Raw genomic sequence first — 17,876 nt, forward strand, 5'->3', positions numbered from 1 at the left:
AAACGTACACCACACGTTTCCGTCGAACATTCGGCAATGTGTGATTCTTTCATCGTTGCTTCCCACAAACGGAGTTGTAAGGCCTTAATATGTTCAGTCACGTTCCGACGGAAATAGTCGAACGGAAGCCAGAATATACGCAGTACGCGTGTATACAGGAAGAAAAATACGAATTTTACCAATACAGCGCCCACTTTCTCGTTGAACCCGATCCGAACAGCGAGACTGTTCGAATCATACCGAAATGCTCAAATATTTCGGTGCTCCAACTTTTCAACATTGTCTTTGTGGTGAGGCTCCGTTATGCCAAAATGATATCTGTAGAGGGCGTTGTCTTTACTGAACTATTTTATAACCTACTTCGTGAATACTGTTTACAGAACGTGTTGGTATTAGAAGTTTTAAGTATTAGACAAGGTATTAGAGTATTAGAGTATTACACTGCCCTTTAAAAAGTCCGCAATTCGGTTGGTGGTTACAAATTTGTTGCCACAAACTCCGCCTTCCAGCGTATAAAAATTAGATTATATATAGCTCATCTCGTCGCACGGTTATGCAAAAGCGAAATTCTAATGCATTAAGATGCCATTGGAAAGAAACAAACTTTCGGCATAATTGATAGAAAATAAGGTTGTACAGTGGTAATGATCAAAGGCTGGTATGTGAGATTGAAGCATTATATTTGTTTCTAACAAAAGAAACAGCCGTACCCTGCTTGGCCAACCTTACTAGAGTTACTAGAACGCTGCCAAAAACAACTGCGTTCGCGTAATACCATGCAGTTCTTTGAAGGCTTGAATAGCTGTCGTGGCGCGATTATTTATAGCATTGACTCAACCTCCTAGTAATAAAAATATTCTTTCAAAGGTTCAAATACATACTGATATTGCTCAGGGAGTATTGGCCGACAATAAAATATTTCGCTGATGCCGTGAGTTTTTCTTAAAATTAACTTCAGGAAAGTATGCTTGCATGTGAGCACGGCGGGTTATTCATAAACTTCTGATACTCGAAATGTGGCATCTGTGCTTAGTGGGTCTATGCCTTCATTGTTGGAAATGCTAAAAAAACTATTCTGTCTTCCTTTGTTATAAATGCTCACTTCCACTTCTATCACGATTACCGGCTATCCTAACACAGTAAATTGAGGAAGAACTATTTTAGGTATACGGCTAGCACACGTGTCTGCCATAAAACTCGCAGCTTCATTATGGCCGATTTTAAAGCGGCAGAATAGCAATAGAAGTGATGTAGTGTTTCTACCAGCTTAAATTATCTATAAATAATCACAGCGCACTTAAACTGTAAGCTCTCCCTTTTACCGATATCAAGCGGTTGCCATGAGACACATTTCACCCAGGAACGTTAGCAAACGTAATACGTACCAGAGCGACGCGGTCACCGTGTTGGCCAAGTCTTTTAGAGATGAAAGCGTGCAGCGAGGGGAAGGTTATTTCTTTGCTGGTATACGGGGAATGCACTACGCCCTCTTCGATTGCAGTCTTTTCTGTGCACTTTTGGAAAATACAAAGGAAAATGTAAAACAAAAGATAGGACCTGCTGCGTCTTAAAACAAGAAGTTTAGTTTCTTCCTAGAAGTTATTTGCTATATAGAGGAGATGGTGGTGACAAAAGTAACGCAAGCACAACTACGACCTGATGAGATTCTTCTACGCTTTCCGTGTAAAGTGGGTTTTTTTGGGGGGCGGAGCAGCAGCAGCTGTATATTTTTCCAAGACATTAAAATAAACGGGGTTCTAAAATGGGTGATTGTTCCTGCTCTTGGGTTGGCCCTCACCGTTGACCGGCGTGCTGTAAAAATGGTGATTCTGCCTCACACCAATGAAAACATTTCATCACGGCAAACAAATGCTCACAAGAACGCCTGAGCACTTATAAAGTGGGGAGTAGAAACGCTTTAGTTACACTTGTGGGACGAAAATGCCGGTATTAGCGTCATCGCCAAGATCAGTGTAGCACGAGATGAAGCAGTGTGCTCTCTTAGTCATCATCATCCGTGTCCGTGTTCGTGTTTTCCTAGTTGTCTTCGTTAATTTTCTAAGAGGTATCATCAACCGCCCTAGTTGAGGCTATACGTAAGCCTGAGCATTATTTCTTGATATACGGTAGCTGCAACATCGAGCCAAAAGGCATGTTAATAAATGCTACCCTCACCCTACGTAAACCTTCGTTTTCGTAGGGTGAGGCCTAACGTGATAGTTTGAGCTCCTAACGCCGTCAACTTGACGGCGTTAGGAGCTCAAACTATCACGTTAGGCCTATTGTCAGGCAACATTAACTCGTTGGCGCCGCCAATATAAGAGGGCATTTCGAGGACATATGCATTGGTACTCGCTTAATCGCTACGTCGGTTGTTACACTGCCTATAATAATCGGTAGGACTCAGCACATGCGTTTACATGGACAATGTTAAGACGAGTACCGAGATCCATTAAGCACGTACACGTTTAATTCGCTGGAGTCATCTAGCTGTCCTAGTACCCACTCGCAAATTTACCCTAGTTCTTTTCAAATGCGTTACTTCCCTTTCATAGTCCTTGCATCATCAGCCATGCTGTCTGGATTCTTTCGGGGGTCATTATGCGCAGAAAGGACGCAATAGCGGAAGATGTCACCTCCACTCTTGCTAGAAGTCCAGGCGCGGGTGCCTGATCTGGGTAATTTTAATTCTACACTTTTTTTCATTTTCTTGAACAGGCCGACAACTACAAAATAGCAAAAAAAATCTAATTCAATGTTAATTTGTTAAAAAGAAGCTGTCCATTATAGCAGGTAAAGTTTTAGAGCTGCCATCTTTGCTCATTTGATTTTAGTTGGCTTGTTATCTATTGAACCTATATTGTACTATATCATCGTTTTGGGTGTATTTTCAGCGCGTCTTCTGCCTTCACAACCTGCTATTTGGTTTTCGCATTACTGTACTGTGAAAATCGTTTACACGTATATTCTTCGCCTGCTGTTATTCCTTGTATAAGAAATCAAGGCGCGCCATAGTTTGAGGAAATAAACTGCGGCTTGTGGGTGTATGGAAAATTGCTCCTACAATCAGCTTTGCGTACCCCAAAATGGCTGACACTGGTCGCTGTAGAACTCATTACGGTGAACACCGTAATAGCTGAAGTTTCTGTGAACAGTTAAAGACGTAGTGTCTGAGTTTGCCGTGGAGCACATGCCAAGAAAGATTGAAAGGAGCCCTATCTTTAACATGTTCACCAAAAGCCACGTTCACCCATAGCAAATAAATCAGGTTCACTTACAAACTTTGAACACTAATGATATATTTTTATTGGGCTCCCGGCGCTTGCAGTTATCCTCGCAGCTTTATACTGTTTTCAGATAAGCAATGCGGTGCCTAAATCAGGTTATGTTTTTAATTGTCATACGTACGGATGATTATGACATAGCAATTTGCGCTAAACTGCCCTGTAACTACAAAAATACGAAAAGGACAACGGAATCCGGCTCTACGGTGGGCAGCCCTGTGGCGACCGGCGCCCCACAGGTCCACCGCGCCGATACGACTGCGGCGCAGGCGTGAGCTTCTCACATTGCGCAAGCCCACCCCTATATCTGGATGACACCGGGAGCATCTGACGAGTGGTACGCTCAAGTGAGTCGGTATATTTAACGCGACAGCCTTATTAGGCTCATTTTTCTATTTTCCTGTGCTTGCTAGCCGTCCCCTATTAGCCCTGATCATTAAGCGTCCTCGGAAATACTTAACCGCTGCCGACCGAGGCAGGGTCAAGCTACGACTGAGGCAAGCAGATGCGAAGGCTCACCTTAATCGGGAATACGCGCACCACCAATCAGTGTAGAAAGAAGGACAATCGGAAGGAAGAAAAGAAAGAAAGACATTGTCCTTATTTCCACACCAAGCGGTCGGGCAACAAGCATTGTGGAAAGAAGGACAATGACAGTACCGCCGAGGCGAAAGAAAAGTTTTATAAATTCAGCAGGCGCCGCGTCTGCGCAGTGAAGCTCGTTCCACGTTCTGCCTGTGGTGAAATGCTCGGCACACCCCCGCCAGCCGTACCCGCAACATACACCATAACACCACAGCGGCTCTCCCATCGCAACTAACTCCGGCTCCGACATCGTGGCACCTAACTAAAGAGTGGGGTAGATGATTATTGCCAGTGTCGGAAAAACCTATTTAGGTCGATTTTAAGAACACAAACAAACTAAAATGGCTTCAAGTAAAAAATAAAACCGTCTTTAGCGCGCCTACATAAAGTGTTCTTTAAATTACTTTTCGAAAATTTTGTGATACAGTCACAACCGCAATGTGTGCGGGACAAACAGATGATGGCCCCACGCTGCCAAAATAAAACAAAATACCCAAAATATTTCAGAACGTCATCACCGAGAGCCGTTACGCAAGACTTTTTGGCATTGCCCTACTAAGAAGCGGCAGAACCGTTCTACCAATCACCAAAATACAAAATAACTTCAATGACTTGGGCCACATTGTAAAACGCCCAACCAGAAGGACAGCAGAAGTGAAACAGGAAACGAAAAGACTCGTGCAGAGACTGATTATCGTACAGTGTGCCGTACCCCAAACTTACGACAAACATAATGGTCCTCAATTTCGATCTTATAACACCTTTGAAGACACCAGGGTAGTTACTGTCGTAGTGCTACGGAAGCGGCTGTAAAAAAATATGGACGGGCAATCGTATCCAAGATGGGCACCCTTCGCCGCCCCGGCGGGAAATAAACTGGACTTCATTACAAGTCACCCATCCAACGACTACCAATCGAAACCCTTGGAAACGGAAAACATTGAATTCACATCTATGCAAGGACAGGGGAGTGGCCAGGATCATATTCTTTAAATTGAACCATCAAAATCATGCAAACACAGCCTACGCCAACGTCGGAATGTACTGATGCTCAAATCGTCGCAATGGACTATTCTGACAATCTTTGTGACAGCAGGACCCTCTCCCGCACAGAGGAACGGAACAAGAAGAAATTGTACCCGCCATAACGGCAGTCCAAACACCAAAACTATCAATAATAGAACAAGCATAATTAAAGTCTCTTATAGCAGGATTTCAAACATCATTATAGGCGGAACAACTAAACGGTTCGGGCACGTTCTCCATCCACAATATGAGATCTTCAAATTACATTATAACCTTGACGCGGGGGTCGGGAAGGATCAAGGCTGCCCATGAAGGAGCACGCGAACTCACACATGGGGCTCCTTGTGGTCATGATTGCCACACTCCCCACACATAAAAATACCAAGAACCTCTTTTCTTTCTAAGCCTCGGAAAACAATCGTTCTTGTGCTGACAATTCGCAAACTCTGCATAGGAAACAAACCAACAAACCAATAAACCAACAAATGTAAATGGGCGAAGATATTTCGTCGGAAACAAGCACACTCCTTCTTCCACCTAGCAATGTTCAAAGGCATGAACAGGAAAGAACTTCCGTGGAGAAATGGGAGGCAGCTTTGACTAGCTTGTCACCACAAGCTCACAGTGAGCTGATTTGAGAGGCCAGGGAACGAGCTGCTGAATCCGGGGTTCGCTGAAGCTGATCAACCCTAAGCACCCGCAACCTTTCACGCCCACATCTGAAGCCACGAAAGAGGGGATGGCGTCGGTTGTTCCAGACCAACGGCGGTTTAAAACCTTTGAGGGTATTTTTGCTCTCTTTATTGGCGCTCAGTGCTGCAAAGCACAAATGGTGAATGCAGGAAATCTTATCCAAACCCTCTCGGTGTGTCGAAGTAACGTTGTCGCACCTTATATGTTATGACTTAAACATAGATGTCACTGTAACTTTTTCCTGAAGCCACTGTGCGAAGGTCAGGGCGGGCGCCTTCCGCAGGAAAAGTTTTAAAGGGACCGTGAAACACTTTCCTCATACGTTTCAAAAGTGTATATTCTTCGGGAAAGTAGTCACCCAACGCATGCAGCACTTAGATTGGGGGATTGCAAAGTACCTCAGCCAAAAAGTACGACTCTATAGACCATTTCATTCGTTAATCTACAGTAGAATCAGGCCATCCTGTGAGCTGAGTTGCACATGTGCAGTTAGATCATACTGTCCACTGCGCCAGTCCTATATCCGCTAGCACAGACCACTGGGTAAATGGCTGCTCTCAGGACAAATAAAATAAAAAGATCGATACACATTAGATAGCTTAAAACCTTGACGTTCTTCGACCGCTAAAATTACATTATTGCAGCGGTGTAGGGGCTATTGGCCGGCTTTGCTTCAGTTGCAGCAACGAACTTATTCGGTCGCCACATTAAAAAGAAAGCCACAAAAGCAAAGCAAAAACGGAAAGCCTATCTTCTCCAGCAAACAAATGCCGCAGTACCACTCCGCGCTGGTGACAACTACAGCTTCAACAGGGCTTCTAGATGAATAGGAAAGAGAGGACGCGTTTCTCGGAAGTGTTGCAGATTGCCTTTAAACCAAGGTTTTACTAAGCACATCGTGTAGCTTCGGCGACGCTGAAAATTCGACCTTCATTTGACCGCATGTGCACCATACCCTTAGCAATGCATCGCGCTCATCGTCGTCCCGAGCTGCGCCGGCGGCCGCGTTCGCTAGCCGCTGCCGCTGCTACTGCCGGGTTTGCGCACGTACTTCCCGCAGCTGGGTCGCCATCTGACCACGTGACTCTCCACGTCCATGCAAGCTTGGCCATGGATGCGAACGAAGCCGCGCCGTCCTCTCGGAGCGTTGTGTGGGGGTGGGAAGCTTCGAGCCGTGGTCGGCAAGCGGCTTCTGACCACCCGGAGGATACCACCCGGCGAGCTACTCACGAAACGTCCTTCGGAAACTGCTTCCGGCGTTTTTGGCTCTGAAAATGCTGGAAGCGGGACTACAGCCGTATACAAAGGCTGGCTTTAGACTGTTAGTATAATAATTAGAGCTAAATCCCTGGTTAAAAAGTAAAACCGAAACTTCATCAGGAAAATCAAAGCTTTCGCTTTGCAGAGCTGTTGAAGCTCGTGCTTACACGGCTCTCTCTGCTTATGTAACATAGAACTGAAACGTACACAGGTACGGCCAGCATGCCACGATGGGATCAGTCTACATTCGTTCAGAATTGCAATGGCCTCTTCTGGCTGACTGGTGCAAGAAGCTAAGGCTGTCCAAGTTTGGCAACGTATATTCACCAACATAACAGTCATCGAAAAGAGAACGTTTATGACGCGACCTACTTATGTGTCCCCTTGTTCAGACCATTTTTTAAAACGTCCTGAACACGACTATAGAATCAATTTATTAAAATTACCTTTTGTTTCCAAGGCCACGCATCATTGGAACAGCATGGCAGAAAAAATTGTGTTCCAACTAATAATAGTTTGTTTTATATGCGCACGATTTTTTTTAAATAACGCTTGCGGTACGCTCTTGATGCGTACTATATTTATTTTTTTGCTGTCCTATGTAACCCATAGCACCATTTCCGTTTTTGTTGTTAATGTTTGCTTTCCTTTTCTATTTACGATACAATATCTTGTTTCCGACGGTGTAAAAGGAATTTGTTGCTCCATTTTGGGCATTACCTCCGGAACCCCCTTTCAAATGTATTGTACATTATTGCTCAATCTCATCTCTACAATCACGCCCGCGAGGGTGATGTTGGTAACAGCGGAAATCAATCAACTAAATATGTAAATAAAGGGCAACCTCTGCCAGCGTTTTCTCATTGTAGAGCCCCCTGTAAGGTAATGAGGAGTTTACAAAAGCAGTCTTTTTAATGTGTAGCCTAGAAGAAAACAAGACCTGATAGTGGAGAACAGTGCACTGAAATAGCGGTTCCTACCTCAGAATTTACCGAGAGGTGGTGGGCGAGATACGTTTCGTCCCATTCTTGGAAAACGCTCGCGGTTGAACCAGGGTGCCGTTCGATGCCCGGGAAATGAGAACGAATCAAGTTTTCCATTTATGGCCGTTGTTGACGAAGTCTTGGTTCTGTTGCTAGAAGAAACGAATGACGCTAGACTGAAAATAAACAAAATTGAGGGTAAGCGTTAGTCGAACATTTAGGTAGTAATCTTTCCTACGTCTTTTCGTTGAAGGCATATCTTTGTCATTGGGTGAATCATGGTTACTGCACTTGTCATTACGTCATGTACACATTTTTGACGAGCCGCGTTTAGCCGTACCTCAATGTTCTCATAAAAAAATCATTCAAGCAGCTGTACAACCAACGTAAATGCAAGGTATGTGTTTTGGCCTGTTCCCAACAACTTCCAACTTGCCGCGTCTACCTAGGACACAAAAAATCAGGGGAGTCGAAAGAAAGCTTCATTTTTGCAGCTAGTGAATAACACTCAAAAGAGAAATGCCGCTCGTTATTGTTTGCGACTCAAAGCGGGCTCTCCCGCTATTGAGGCGAAACTTGTAGCTCATTTTGTCGTTTTGCAAGGCTCTTCTTATATATTTTTTCTGACGATAAACATTCTGGGGGAGAACCTTAAAGACGCTACAAATTCAAATAATTTTAGCATAGGTCAGCTAATTGACCCACTTTTTTAGGAAGGACAGCGCGGCAAAAGTTCTAGCTTGCTAACTATTTTAGTGAAGCCTGTACCAAAACACGAGCTGCCACACTGCATAAAAAAATTATCCCAATCAGTGAAAGATATTTTATGGGGTAATACTGTCACTGCCATTGAGAAAACAATTTTTTTCACCTGATAGCGCAAATGGACAATGCAAGTCACCTGAGGCGATAGTGAAATGAAAGGGTGTCTCTGGCTGGCACAGGGAGGAAATGACAAAAAATATGCCAGGTACACGCGACACAAGGAAAACCGTGCAAAAAATGCAAAAGATTACCGGATGTGCGCTACAATTTTCGGGCAGCTGTAGGCACCATTGCTGACACAGGAGAGCGTTTTACATTTCTTCTCACTGTTACATTAGACATTAAATGTTGACCTGGCAGTTGGAACGTTTGCAGCAGTGATATAAACGATGCGTGACACAGCTTCGGTCACGTGGAAATTGGTTTGCTTTAGTGCACAGAAAAGCATGGTCACTGCAACGCGCGAGGAAGATGTGCCTTGGAGGGAATGCTCTGCGCACTGAGTAATTTAGAGTTGTGGAGGGATACCCAAACGGAAAGTCGTGATGTGAGCGAAATGGCGTTGGATCTAGTTAATATAAGACGGATGCAGATTCCGTGGGTCGTGGTGGGACGAGTCACACTGTTTCAGAGCGAAACGTTGTAGAGTCGCACAACTCGAGCGGAAAATGCATGTGGGAGAAGACGGCAAATGTGGTCACGAATGTAGAGAAGGTTCTTAGCACAATTATCTGCAAATGCAAAGGTCCTCGAGGGTCCCTATGTTTCAAATGTGACGTATAGCTTTATACAGTGACTACCACTTATGGGTGTTGGTGTGCGTTCATGATGGGATAAGCAGTACTTAAACGATTTTGCCAGAAGACAAGCCGAGCGTCACTAAATACTAAAACTTTTACTTGGTAAAGTGTATTCGCACGCATGGAGTAAATACATGTGCAATCAGAAATCCGGGTTCAAAATCTAAAAAAAGAATTTAATGGGTAGCAGGCACCGAAAGCTGCAGTAATAACAAGGCACGGCTGGGGAAATCTTTTATGTAAGAACCTAAGACCCGGGGACACGGACAGAATAAAACCGCACCCGAAAAGCCTCCCGGCGTCTGCCGCAGCAGAACAGATACTTGAATTAGCTACTGCCTCTGTTCTGAACGCGGGAAACTGTTCAAAGTTCTTGTTTAACGCCTTGCGTGCTTTACGAGGATCATAGTGTCACGATGTTTATCTCTAAACGAGTGTTATAGCCCTTTTTACTGGGATTTCATGTAATTTTTCTCGCTTCAAAGTCTATTTTGTGCGTATTGGAAGTATACGCAGTTTTCTGTTCTTGATTTTCTAGTATAGCAACTTCTTCGATACTAATACCGGATTTGGAATTACGCAGTGCATGAACCATTAGGTTTGGTTCCATACATTCGTTCTTAATATTGGCTGGAGCGTTCCGATGGCGGGAGTGTAAAACAAGAATGCGGTTTTGTGGCAGAGGGCGGATACGAATTGATCGTAACCATTTTTGGTGAAGAGTTTTTCTCTCCGTGGTCGGACAGGTTGATATGTTGAGGTGCTTTGAAAGTGCCAGTCCTTTTGCTGCTTCAGTGAGACGGAGACGTTGACTGGAGAGATTCCTTCCGACGAATACCGAGACGCAGATGTAAATCCCTCATTGGAGAAGTTGAGTTGTCGCCATGGATATAGGGAGAATAAGAGCTTCTTTATAGCTTTGCAGATGAGGAGATCGATAGCTTTAGTGTCAGGTTTGTTGATAGCTTGGTAGGGGGTGATGTAGATCACTAGTGATATCAGAAGGGCATCAATAATGCGGGCAAGGTCTTTCTCCTTCATGCCGCGATGTCGACGCGAGATACGGCGAAGAATGTGCGTGACTTGGATAAATACTATTGAAAGCTTGCATATGGTCTGATCGTTCCAGGGGTGTAGCCTGGATAGTAACAGTGGCTTGGGTCAAAAGCTAGGACGTACGAGCTCACCCTCGGGGGGCGATTTCAATTGATTGTTCATTTGATGCAGGATGACTTTTTCAGACAATGATGGGTTCAAATGTTTAGGGGTACTATGAAGGCAAATTCATAAGGCATACTGTTTCACACTGACGGTGGCTATTTGAAGGGTATCTTGAATTTTAAGTGAAGAAACCGCGTCATCCCAAATGGTAATGTGGTCTGCAGAGAGTGCATGATGAACACGGGCAATTGCTGGAAGCTGACGGCACAAGTCTAGGAGAGCGACGTTAAACCGCAAGGTGAAAGGGGTTGCTAGATCTCGTAGTGTGATGGGATTGAATTCGATATCGCCCGAGTCTAGGATCGCCCTTCTGGGGGTGAGATAATCGGCAATGTTGAAGTACGCAGGCCGCAGCCTGTTTATTTTAGGACGAGGGAGGATGGAGGGGATTTCTTCCTTTACCCTGGAGGAAGTCTTGTTCACGCAAGGAGAAAGTCGTGTACGAATATATGTTTTTTAAACCCCACGTAGTATTTGGGATGAGATCTTTGGCATCTAGGTAGGGTTGTAGACTTCGGATTAACATGCATTACATAAATTAACCCACGCAAGGTGGTAAACAAATAAGGCGAAGGCTCTCAAGTTAGGAGCACACTTGTTAGGCTTCTGGATAAAGCGGATCTCTGGTGTTCTCGATTGTGAGCGACGTTTGCCTTATTTACAGATTTACAGATTTCCAATTCCTGCGGGAGATCCTCCATTGAGTAGACATCGTACGCCCGACCAGAACTTCGGAACGGGGTTGACAAGCAAACGTCTATGTGGGAGGTCGTGTTCCCTACCTTCTCTAGCGCGTGGGCCCGGTGACCTTGACGCACCAGCATACCGAGTCCACGGTTCCTTCCTACACCTGGTGACCCGGACTTGAACGCGTCTGTGACCCGGCCAGCAGCGCACCGAGATGGCGACGTGGTACCGATTCAAAATCTTAAATTAGCCAGTGTCCTGGCGTTTAAGCATGGGTGTATGTCAATACCTGCGTTGCTGATAATGTTTTAACCAATTTCCAGATGCATGAACGCTCGAAATGAAATATTCTACAAAGATCAAATTCTTATTTGTTTTAACATAAATATCAGCAACTGGATTAACATTATTAATTGCAGATTGAATGAAACCAACCTTCACTTTTTGTAGATTGCAGTAGCTGTCAGAACGCGCTAGTAGATTATTCCGCCGGCGTAACATCAACACGCGTTACACAGATGCGCTCAGGAGAAAAATGGTGCGAAATAACATGAAACTGTCTCAACTTGTAACTGTTTGTGATTTAAATTTGGTTTTCTTACAGTATTTTTTGAGTTTATGTAGAATGGAAGGTACCGTTGTAAATAATAGTTTTCTGGAATTCTTTTTCTTACAAGGGGGGCGCTGTTGTGCAGCTAACCAACTGTGTCTTTAGCAAACCAAATAGGTGGAAGTTTTCTGGCTACGCTGCCGGCAATTCCCTTCCCTCGTATGGTCTTTCAGTTGGTGCTTTGTCACATTCGTTAGAGAGAATGTAGAGTGAAATTGTCTCCACTATCTTTAAAAGCAAATCACGGATATTGAGATGTTCATTACGACAGAAATAATGCAGAATTTTCCAGGATAGCAATGTCAAAGACACAAATTATTTTATACAAGTTGGTTGGTGGTGTAGAAGTTCTAGAAGATAAAAAGGTTCCTACCGTGGGGACGTGCGTCGTAAAAATACAATAAAATCTCGTTGTAAAAGGTTTGCATATATGCCCTCATCGTTAGTTCCCCACGTTGCGGCGTTCTGAATGCGAGAACGTTTTTGCTTACAGTTATATTGTCATATCTCCTTTTACGTCTTTACTTCAAAAATTTTATCATCCCGTCTAAAAGTTAAAACCATAACATTAAAACTGCCTCCTATTGGCTCCAACAAGTCGGTGATGGGTTCCATTAGTTTTTTTCAGAAAGGATGTAACAGGAATTAAAAATTAAACAAATGAATTTTCAGTTTCGTTTACTGTGCGAGCACAGCTTGGGCCTTACTCCAAAAACGCTAAAATCGTTTGAAAAAGTTGTTTCCATCGCCTGAGGGTGGCATTGTTACGGTATCGTTTTTACTCGGTTTTTGGTTGATTTTTGCAGGTCTGTAAGAACATTTATATCCACGCACAATGTGTTCCGGCTTTGGACGGGTAGTTGTGATTTTTAGACGTGTGCAACTGGAAATGCTTATAATATTTTGAGAGAGAAAAGAAGAGAGAGAGAGAGAGGAGAACCCGAAAATGCACCATACCGGAGTTTACGCCACGTGCTGCCTCACACTGTCAAAAATCTTCATCAAACGTTTGAGAGCCAATAAAAGAAACGCTCGTGTAGGGCGCAAAACAACGACCGGAAACAGTGCACAAGCCGGCCAGGTGCATGAAAGCTGTGCGGAGCATATCCTCTGCGTAAATACGCGCCATATATTCAGCCAGCACGGGTTGCCATGCGGGAATATACTATAAATGGTAAGACCTCGAGAAATAGCTTCGCAAACACTTAAACAGGGACTCTTTCCGGCTGATATATCTTCTCATGCTGACAGCGTCTATGTTTTGGGACTGTTCTTGAAGTATAGGTAGCCAACAAATTATCAAAGGTTTGCTGAAAAAGTGGCCTGTTTAACTCTCTGTTGATAGTAACCGCTACAGTTAGAAATATTTTCTAAACCAGCGGCTCCTAGTCAGGTATGTGGCGGGAAGTGCTTTTGGATCGGTGGAAGTGATGGGCCATTCCTTGAAGCTGGGTGATGATACGTAGGTATATACCATAAGTGGACGTAAACACGTATCTGTTTTACAAAGCTGCAATGCTCTTTTTCGTTTCAGGTATGAAGGCCTATATAAGGCGTGCTCGCATGCATATGTTGACAAAATTGTAGCAGACGTTTTAAAAACCTCCGACGAAAAAGGAGGAGCAACGACGCAGTTCCACCCAAATTGTCCAAAGCTCACAAAGACAAGCTTCGCCTTCATCACCACTGTGTTTCTCTGGAACTAAATTAACGCATTTTATTCTTTGACACGCTCATATGCGCAGCAACTTATATCAATTTAAAACGACGCAAGAGGTGATGCGCCTGGGGTACATTGTGGGAAAATAGCCGTTGATGTGGAAACATACCATGCTTATACGGGACTAAATTTTGGCTTTGTCACTCGCCGAGACTGCCGGTCTAAAGTTCGGATGTTTCCACCGGTGCCACCGTTCGTGCCATCCCTCGCGCGTAAAATACCCGTCTTACATGAGCACGGGACCAAGTCGACCCTGAAGTGCCCGCAACGCTGGTGGACACGTACGCACGAGAAGCGAACGACGACTGGTGAGACCCAATCTGTTCCGCAAAGCGCCATGCCTTCTCTCCACGCAACCCTTGGAAAGTATACCAAGGGGCGGAAACACGCCACAGGGGTCGCCGTCTCCAGCGGTCACCAAGCGATCCCGCAGGAGGAACTGCCGTAGGACATATACGATAGCGCGCTTTCGCATTCCGTCCAGAGAAAGAGACGGGCAAGCACGCAGCACCCTGTATCTGCCACCGACACGGTCCCGCGGGCCCGCAACTGCACTCCGCAATGATCTCCTCAGCACAGCGGAGTACGCGTTCCCCGGCTCAAGAGCTCGAGTACCCGGTCCAGCGCCGATCGTTCTCCTCCCGTGAAACGCGGCGTGCCAGCGACGGATCTCGACCTAAACGGTCCGCACCAGTCATCCACCTGACACGCCTGATCATGGAGATGGACGAGCGCGGATGCTACCCTGTCGTCACCATTTCAGTCCATATCGATTAAACTTAATTATTTGTTGATACCCGTTTGAGTCTGCGGCTGTTTTCCTCTCAGCTCTGCCTGGACCCACCGAAACGGGAAGCAGTGACCAATCCCCTTAACACCTTCTCACGTCGTGAAGGCTAGGCTAAGAGATCACTTAGCAGATTAAGAGGGGAGCAGTCGACCTTCCTTACGCAGCTCAACCAACTTTTCACAAAAACCTCTCACTGGTTGCGGGAGAGCTTTAGGTTCTCCGATACGATCTTGTGTGGATTGCTGCTGTATTGGAAATATTCCAATTTCAGAGAGGTGTATGAACGGTGGCAGTATCCAAAAATGTGGTTGATTCTTATTTCTAAGGAATCGGTAAAACATAAAATTGAAATGGGCTTTTACCGGAGGATTTGAATGTTTATGGTCCATCGATATAAATTTGCACATCACTATTTATATTTCGTCGCCATGGCACCGTTAGCCGCATGAACCTTACACACTGGAAAACATGCGCCGGAGCACTGCGTAAATATGATTGAAACCCCATGCGCTCGCAAACCGTGCGAAGGAAACCGAAAAGGTTGGCGGCGAATCGTTTGGTGAAGTCAGTGACCGCTACAGCGAACGGAGCATGATTTGTGGGTCGGCAGCAGTTTTGTGGCTCTGCTTGGCGAGCGACGACATGCCGGCGGGTCGTTTCGGCAAAGGTACGACAACATTGGTCCTGCTCCCTGGCGTGTACGCCTGACGCTTGCGTTGCGACGAGCTCAGCTTGTGGAACACGAGAGGCAGATTTTGTAGCTCGGTTCGCAGAGTAACACAGCAGCTTACGCAGCCCTGCCGAGGAAACAACTATCGGCGCTTATTAGTGTCAGGACGCACCAATACACGTCACCTCACATATTCCAGAACAGTCTGAATGGACAAGTGAGAGGGAAAGGCATGAGGCGCGTCCGTACAGTCATGGCCTAGGCCGTACAGTCATAGATATGAGGCGCGTCCGTACTCCATGGCCTAGTTCATTCTACTTCCGGCCACCGTAGTGAAAGGACGTAGGGTCATGTGCTCCCAAGGGGCGGTATTTGCGGCGCCGCCTACCCGTCGAAACAGGATCGACGTGAATGATAACGAAAAGTTCACGATTATTGTGCCCCCTCTGCCTACCGGGCGTATTGTTTTCAACAGTTTTCTTCATGGTGACATGCGCGCTCGACCTTTTCGAGTGGAATATTTCAGGGATACTCTGCCCAATTGTGGTATGCTTTCCGAGGTAGTTGCCTTGGGGGCATATCAAGTAGAACACATCTGGGCGGTGACGTTTAACAGCCCCGAAGCGATGAAGGAGATGCTTGCGACCGTTGAACTCCAAGTGAAGCGACGACGCTGCCTGGTCATTGGCACGCAGTACCAAGAGGTTAAATTTAAATTTCACCGGCTTTTGTAGCGTGTTGCGGACGAAGACATTCGGGTGGCATTTGCGTCATATGGCAAATTTGAATAATTTTAGGATTTAACGCGCCGACGCAACTCAGGCGATGAGGCGCGCTGTAGTGGAGGGCTCCGGATTAATTTTGACCGCCTGGGGATCTTTACCGTGCGGCGAAATCTGGAACACACGGGAGTTTTTGTTTTTCGCCTCCATCAGAAAAGCGGCCGCCGCGGCCGGGAATCGAACCCGCAACCTCGTGCTCAGCAGCACAACGCCTTGGCCACTGAGCCACCACGCGGGTATATGGCAAAGTTAGTAAAGAAACCCGGGAATGCTGGCTTGTACAAGGTGTGCATGAGAAGAGTTCCACCAGCCGCACCGTGCTCCTCCAGCTAAAGTTAGGACTGAAGGTTGACGACCTGCCCCAGTGTTATATATTACATCCAGTGTCGTTTTCAGATCACTGCCGCTTTAAATGTAGCATTTGGCTAAGAAAGCAAAAAACGACCTTTACTTGGGACCTCTGGAAATTAAACGCGAATCTTGTAACGGACGAAATGTTCCCCGACATAGTGAGGCAAAAATTGAAGAAATGTAAATTGAGGATTTTAAATTTGGAGAACAATGGAAAAATTTAAAGAAGCAAATAAATTTAGAGCTATCAAAAGATCTAGCCGTATAAGATACGAGGACAAACTAAAAGAAGGGATGCTATGTTACAATCTACGAAGATTACTTTATAGGAAGGGAAAACATCAGATTTGTTGAACGATGACATACGCGAACTGGAACATAAACTTGTGTTAAAGGACGGAGAACGCTATCGCGGAGAGCTCGTTCCACCTAGAGCCGAGCGATCAGTGATGAAGAAAACGCCCTCGAGATGGGCGCTTGGAATTAAAAGGGCATGTGTTCGACGAAACAAGATAGGTAAATCTGAAAGGGAAGGAAGCACGTCAAGCGAAAAAGAGGACATTCCCACCTTTTCTTTGAAGCATATTGGCCCTGTAATCTAGAAGCCTTTCGAAGGGAGTATATTAGCTGCATGCCAATCCTTAAGGACGAAACACAGGACAGTTTGGAACAGCCTAAATCTTTTGAAGAAGTAAAGGCTGGTATAGATCATTTAAACTCAGGAAAGTCGCCCGCCTAGACGGGCTAAGCTCGCCCTTCTACAATCATTTCAGAGCTGAGGTTTCACCCATTTTGACGGCAATATTCAACGGGGCATCCCGAATGGAAACCCTTCCTCCGTCTTACTCATAATTTCACAGAGTTTTGATACCAAAAACCGAGGGAACAGAAAGATTAGCCTCTCCCATCATACCAACCCATAGTGGTGACTAATTTTGACTACGAGGTCTTAATGAGGGTGCTTGCGCAAAGGCTGCAGGCAGTTATCACAGCCCTTGTTGGACCGCACCAGACGTGCGGCATCAAATGACGCATCATCACAACGAACATACAAACAACAAGGTGCCACTGCAGATGTCGTAGCACTTCTTCAGCCTTCTTGACCTTCAAAAGGCTTTTGATTCTGCCTCACACGATATTCTGCTCTATTTTGGGCCATGTCAGAGTGGGAGCAGTCATTAGAGACGGAGTGGCCCTGGCGTGCCACAAGTGTACGACGCGGTTAATTATGAACAAGGCAGTAAACAAAGCCCATTAACGTGCAACGTTCGGTACTCCAGGGCTCCCCACTCAGCCCATTGCTGTTTTGCATATACATTGAAATTTTGTGTTGAACTATTCTAAAGAACTACCAGATGCGAGGTTTCCGTTTACATATGTGAAAAGTGAAACTTAGCGCCTATGAAGACGATGTAGCTTTTTTTTTTGTCACGACAAGGTAAGTGTCGTTCACGTAATGGAAATCTTGAAACGGTTTGGCGTTGTCACAGGAAGCCTGGTGAACTGGGGAAAGTGTGTCGGGTTCTGGCACGGCGACCGGCCAACAACCCCAAAGATGTTCGCCTACATCAGTTGGGTTACTCACCCCGTCAAGTACATGGGCACTCCACTGGAGCATTAGAGAGACAGTGGGCCCTATTGGCGTGCGC

General features: G+C 45.5%; 1 protein-coding gene across 2 annotated transcripts in view; it reads right to left on the reverse strand.

The window, feature by feature from the left end:
* Positions 1 to 17,876, reverse strand: part of LOC144178071 (uncharacterized) — a 95,022-nt gene that overhangs the window by 62,124 nt on the left and 15,022 nt on the right. Inside the window, exons 1-3 of one of the 2 annotated variants that reach the window (XM_077705600.1) lie at positions 8,703 to 8,777; positions 7,829 to 8,007; positions 1,386 to 1,514 (exon numbers count right to left, since the gene is read on the reverse strand). In XM_077705600.1, the coding sequence (XP_077561726.1) occupies positions 1,386 to 1,514; positions 7,829 to 7,948 (249 nt within the window). In that variant the 5' untranslated portion in view covers positions 7,949 to 8,007; positions 8,703 to 8,777. Of the gene's footprint in view, positions 1 to 1,385; positions 1,515 to 7,828; positions 8,008 to 8,702; positions 8,778 to 17,876 lie in introns of those variants that run through there. The other variant, XM_077705599.1, reaches the window with a different exon arrangement.

Source organism: Haemaphysalis longicornis, unplaced genomic scaffold (assembly GCF_048455015.1).
Source record: "Haemaphysalis longicornis isolate Haplotype H1 unplaced genomic scaffold, Haemaphysalis longicornis Haplotype H1 scaffold_4, whole genome shotgun sequence".
In the NCBI taxonomy this organism is placed as follows: domain Eukaryota; kingdom Metazoa; phylum Arthropoda; class Arachnida; order Ixodida; family Ixodidae; genus Haemaphysalis; species Haemaphysalis longicornis.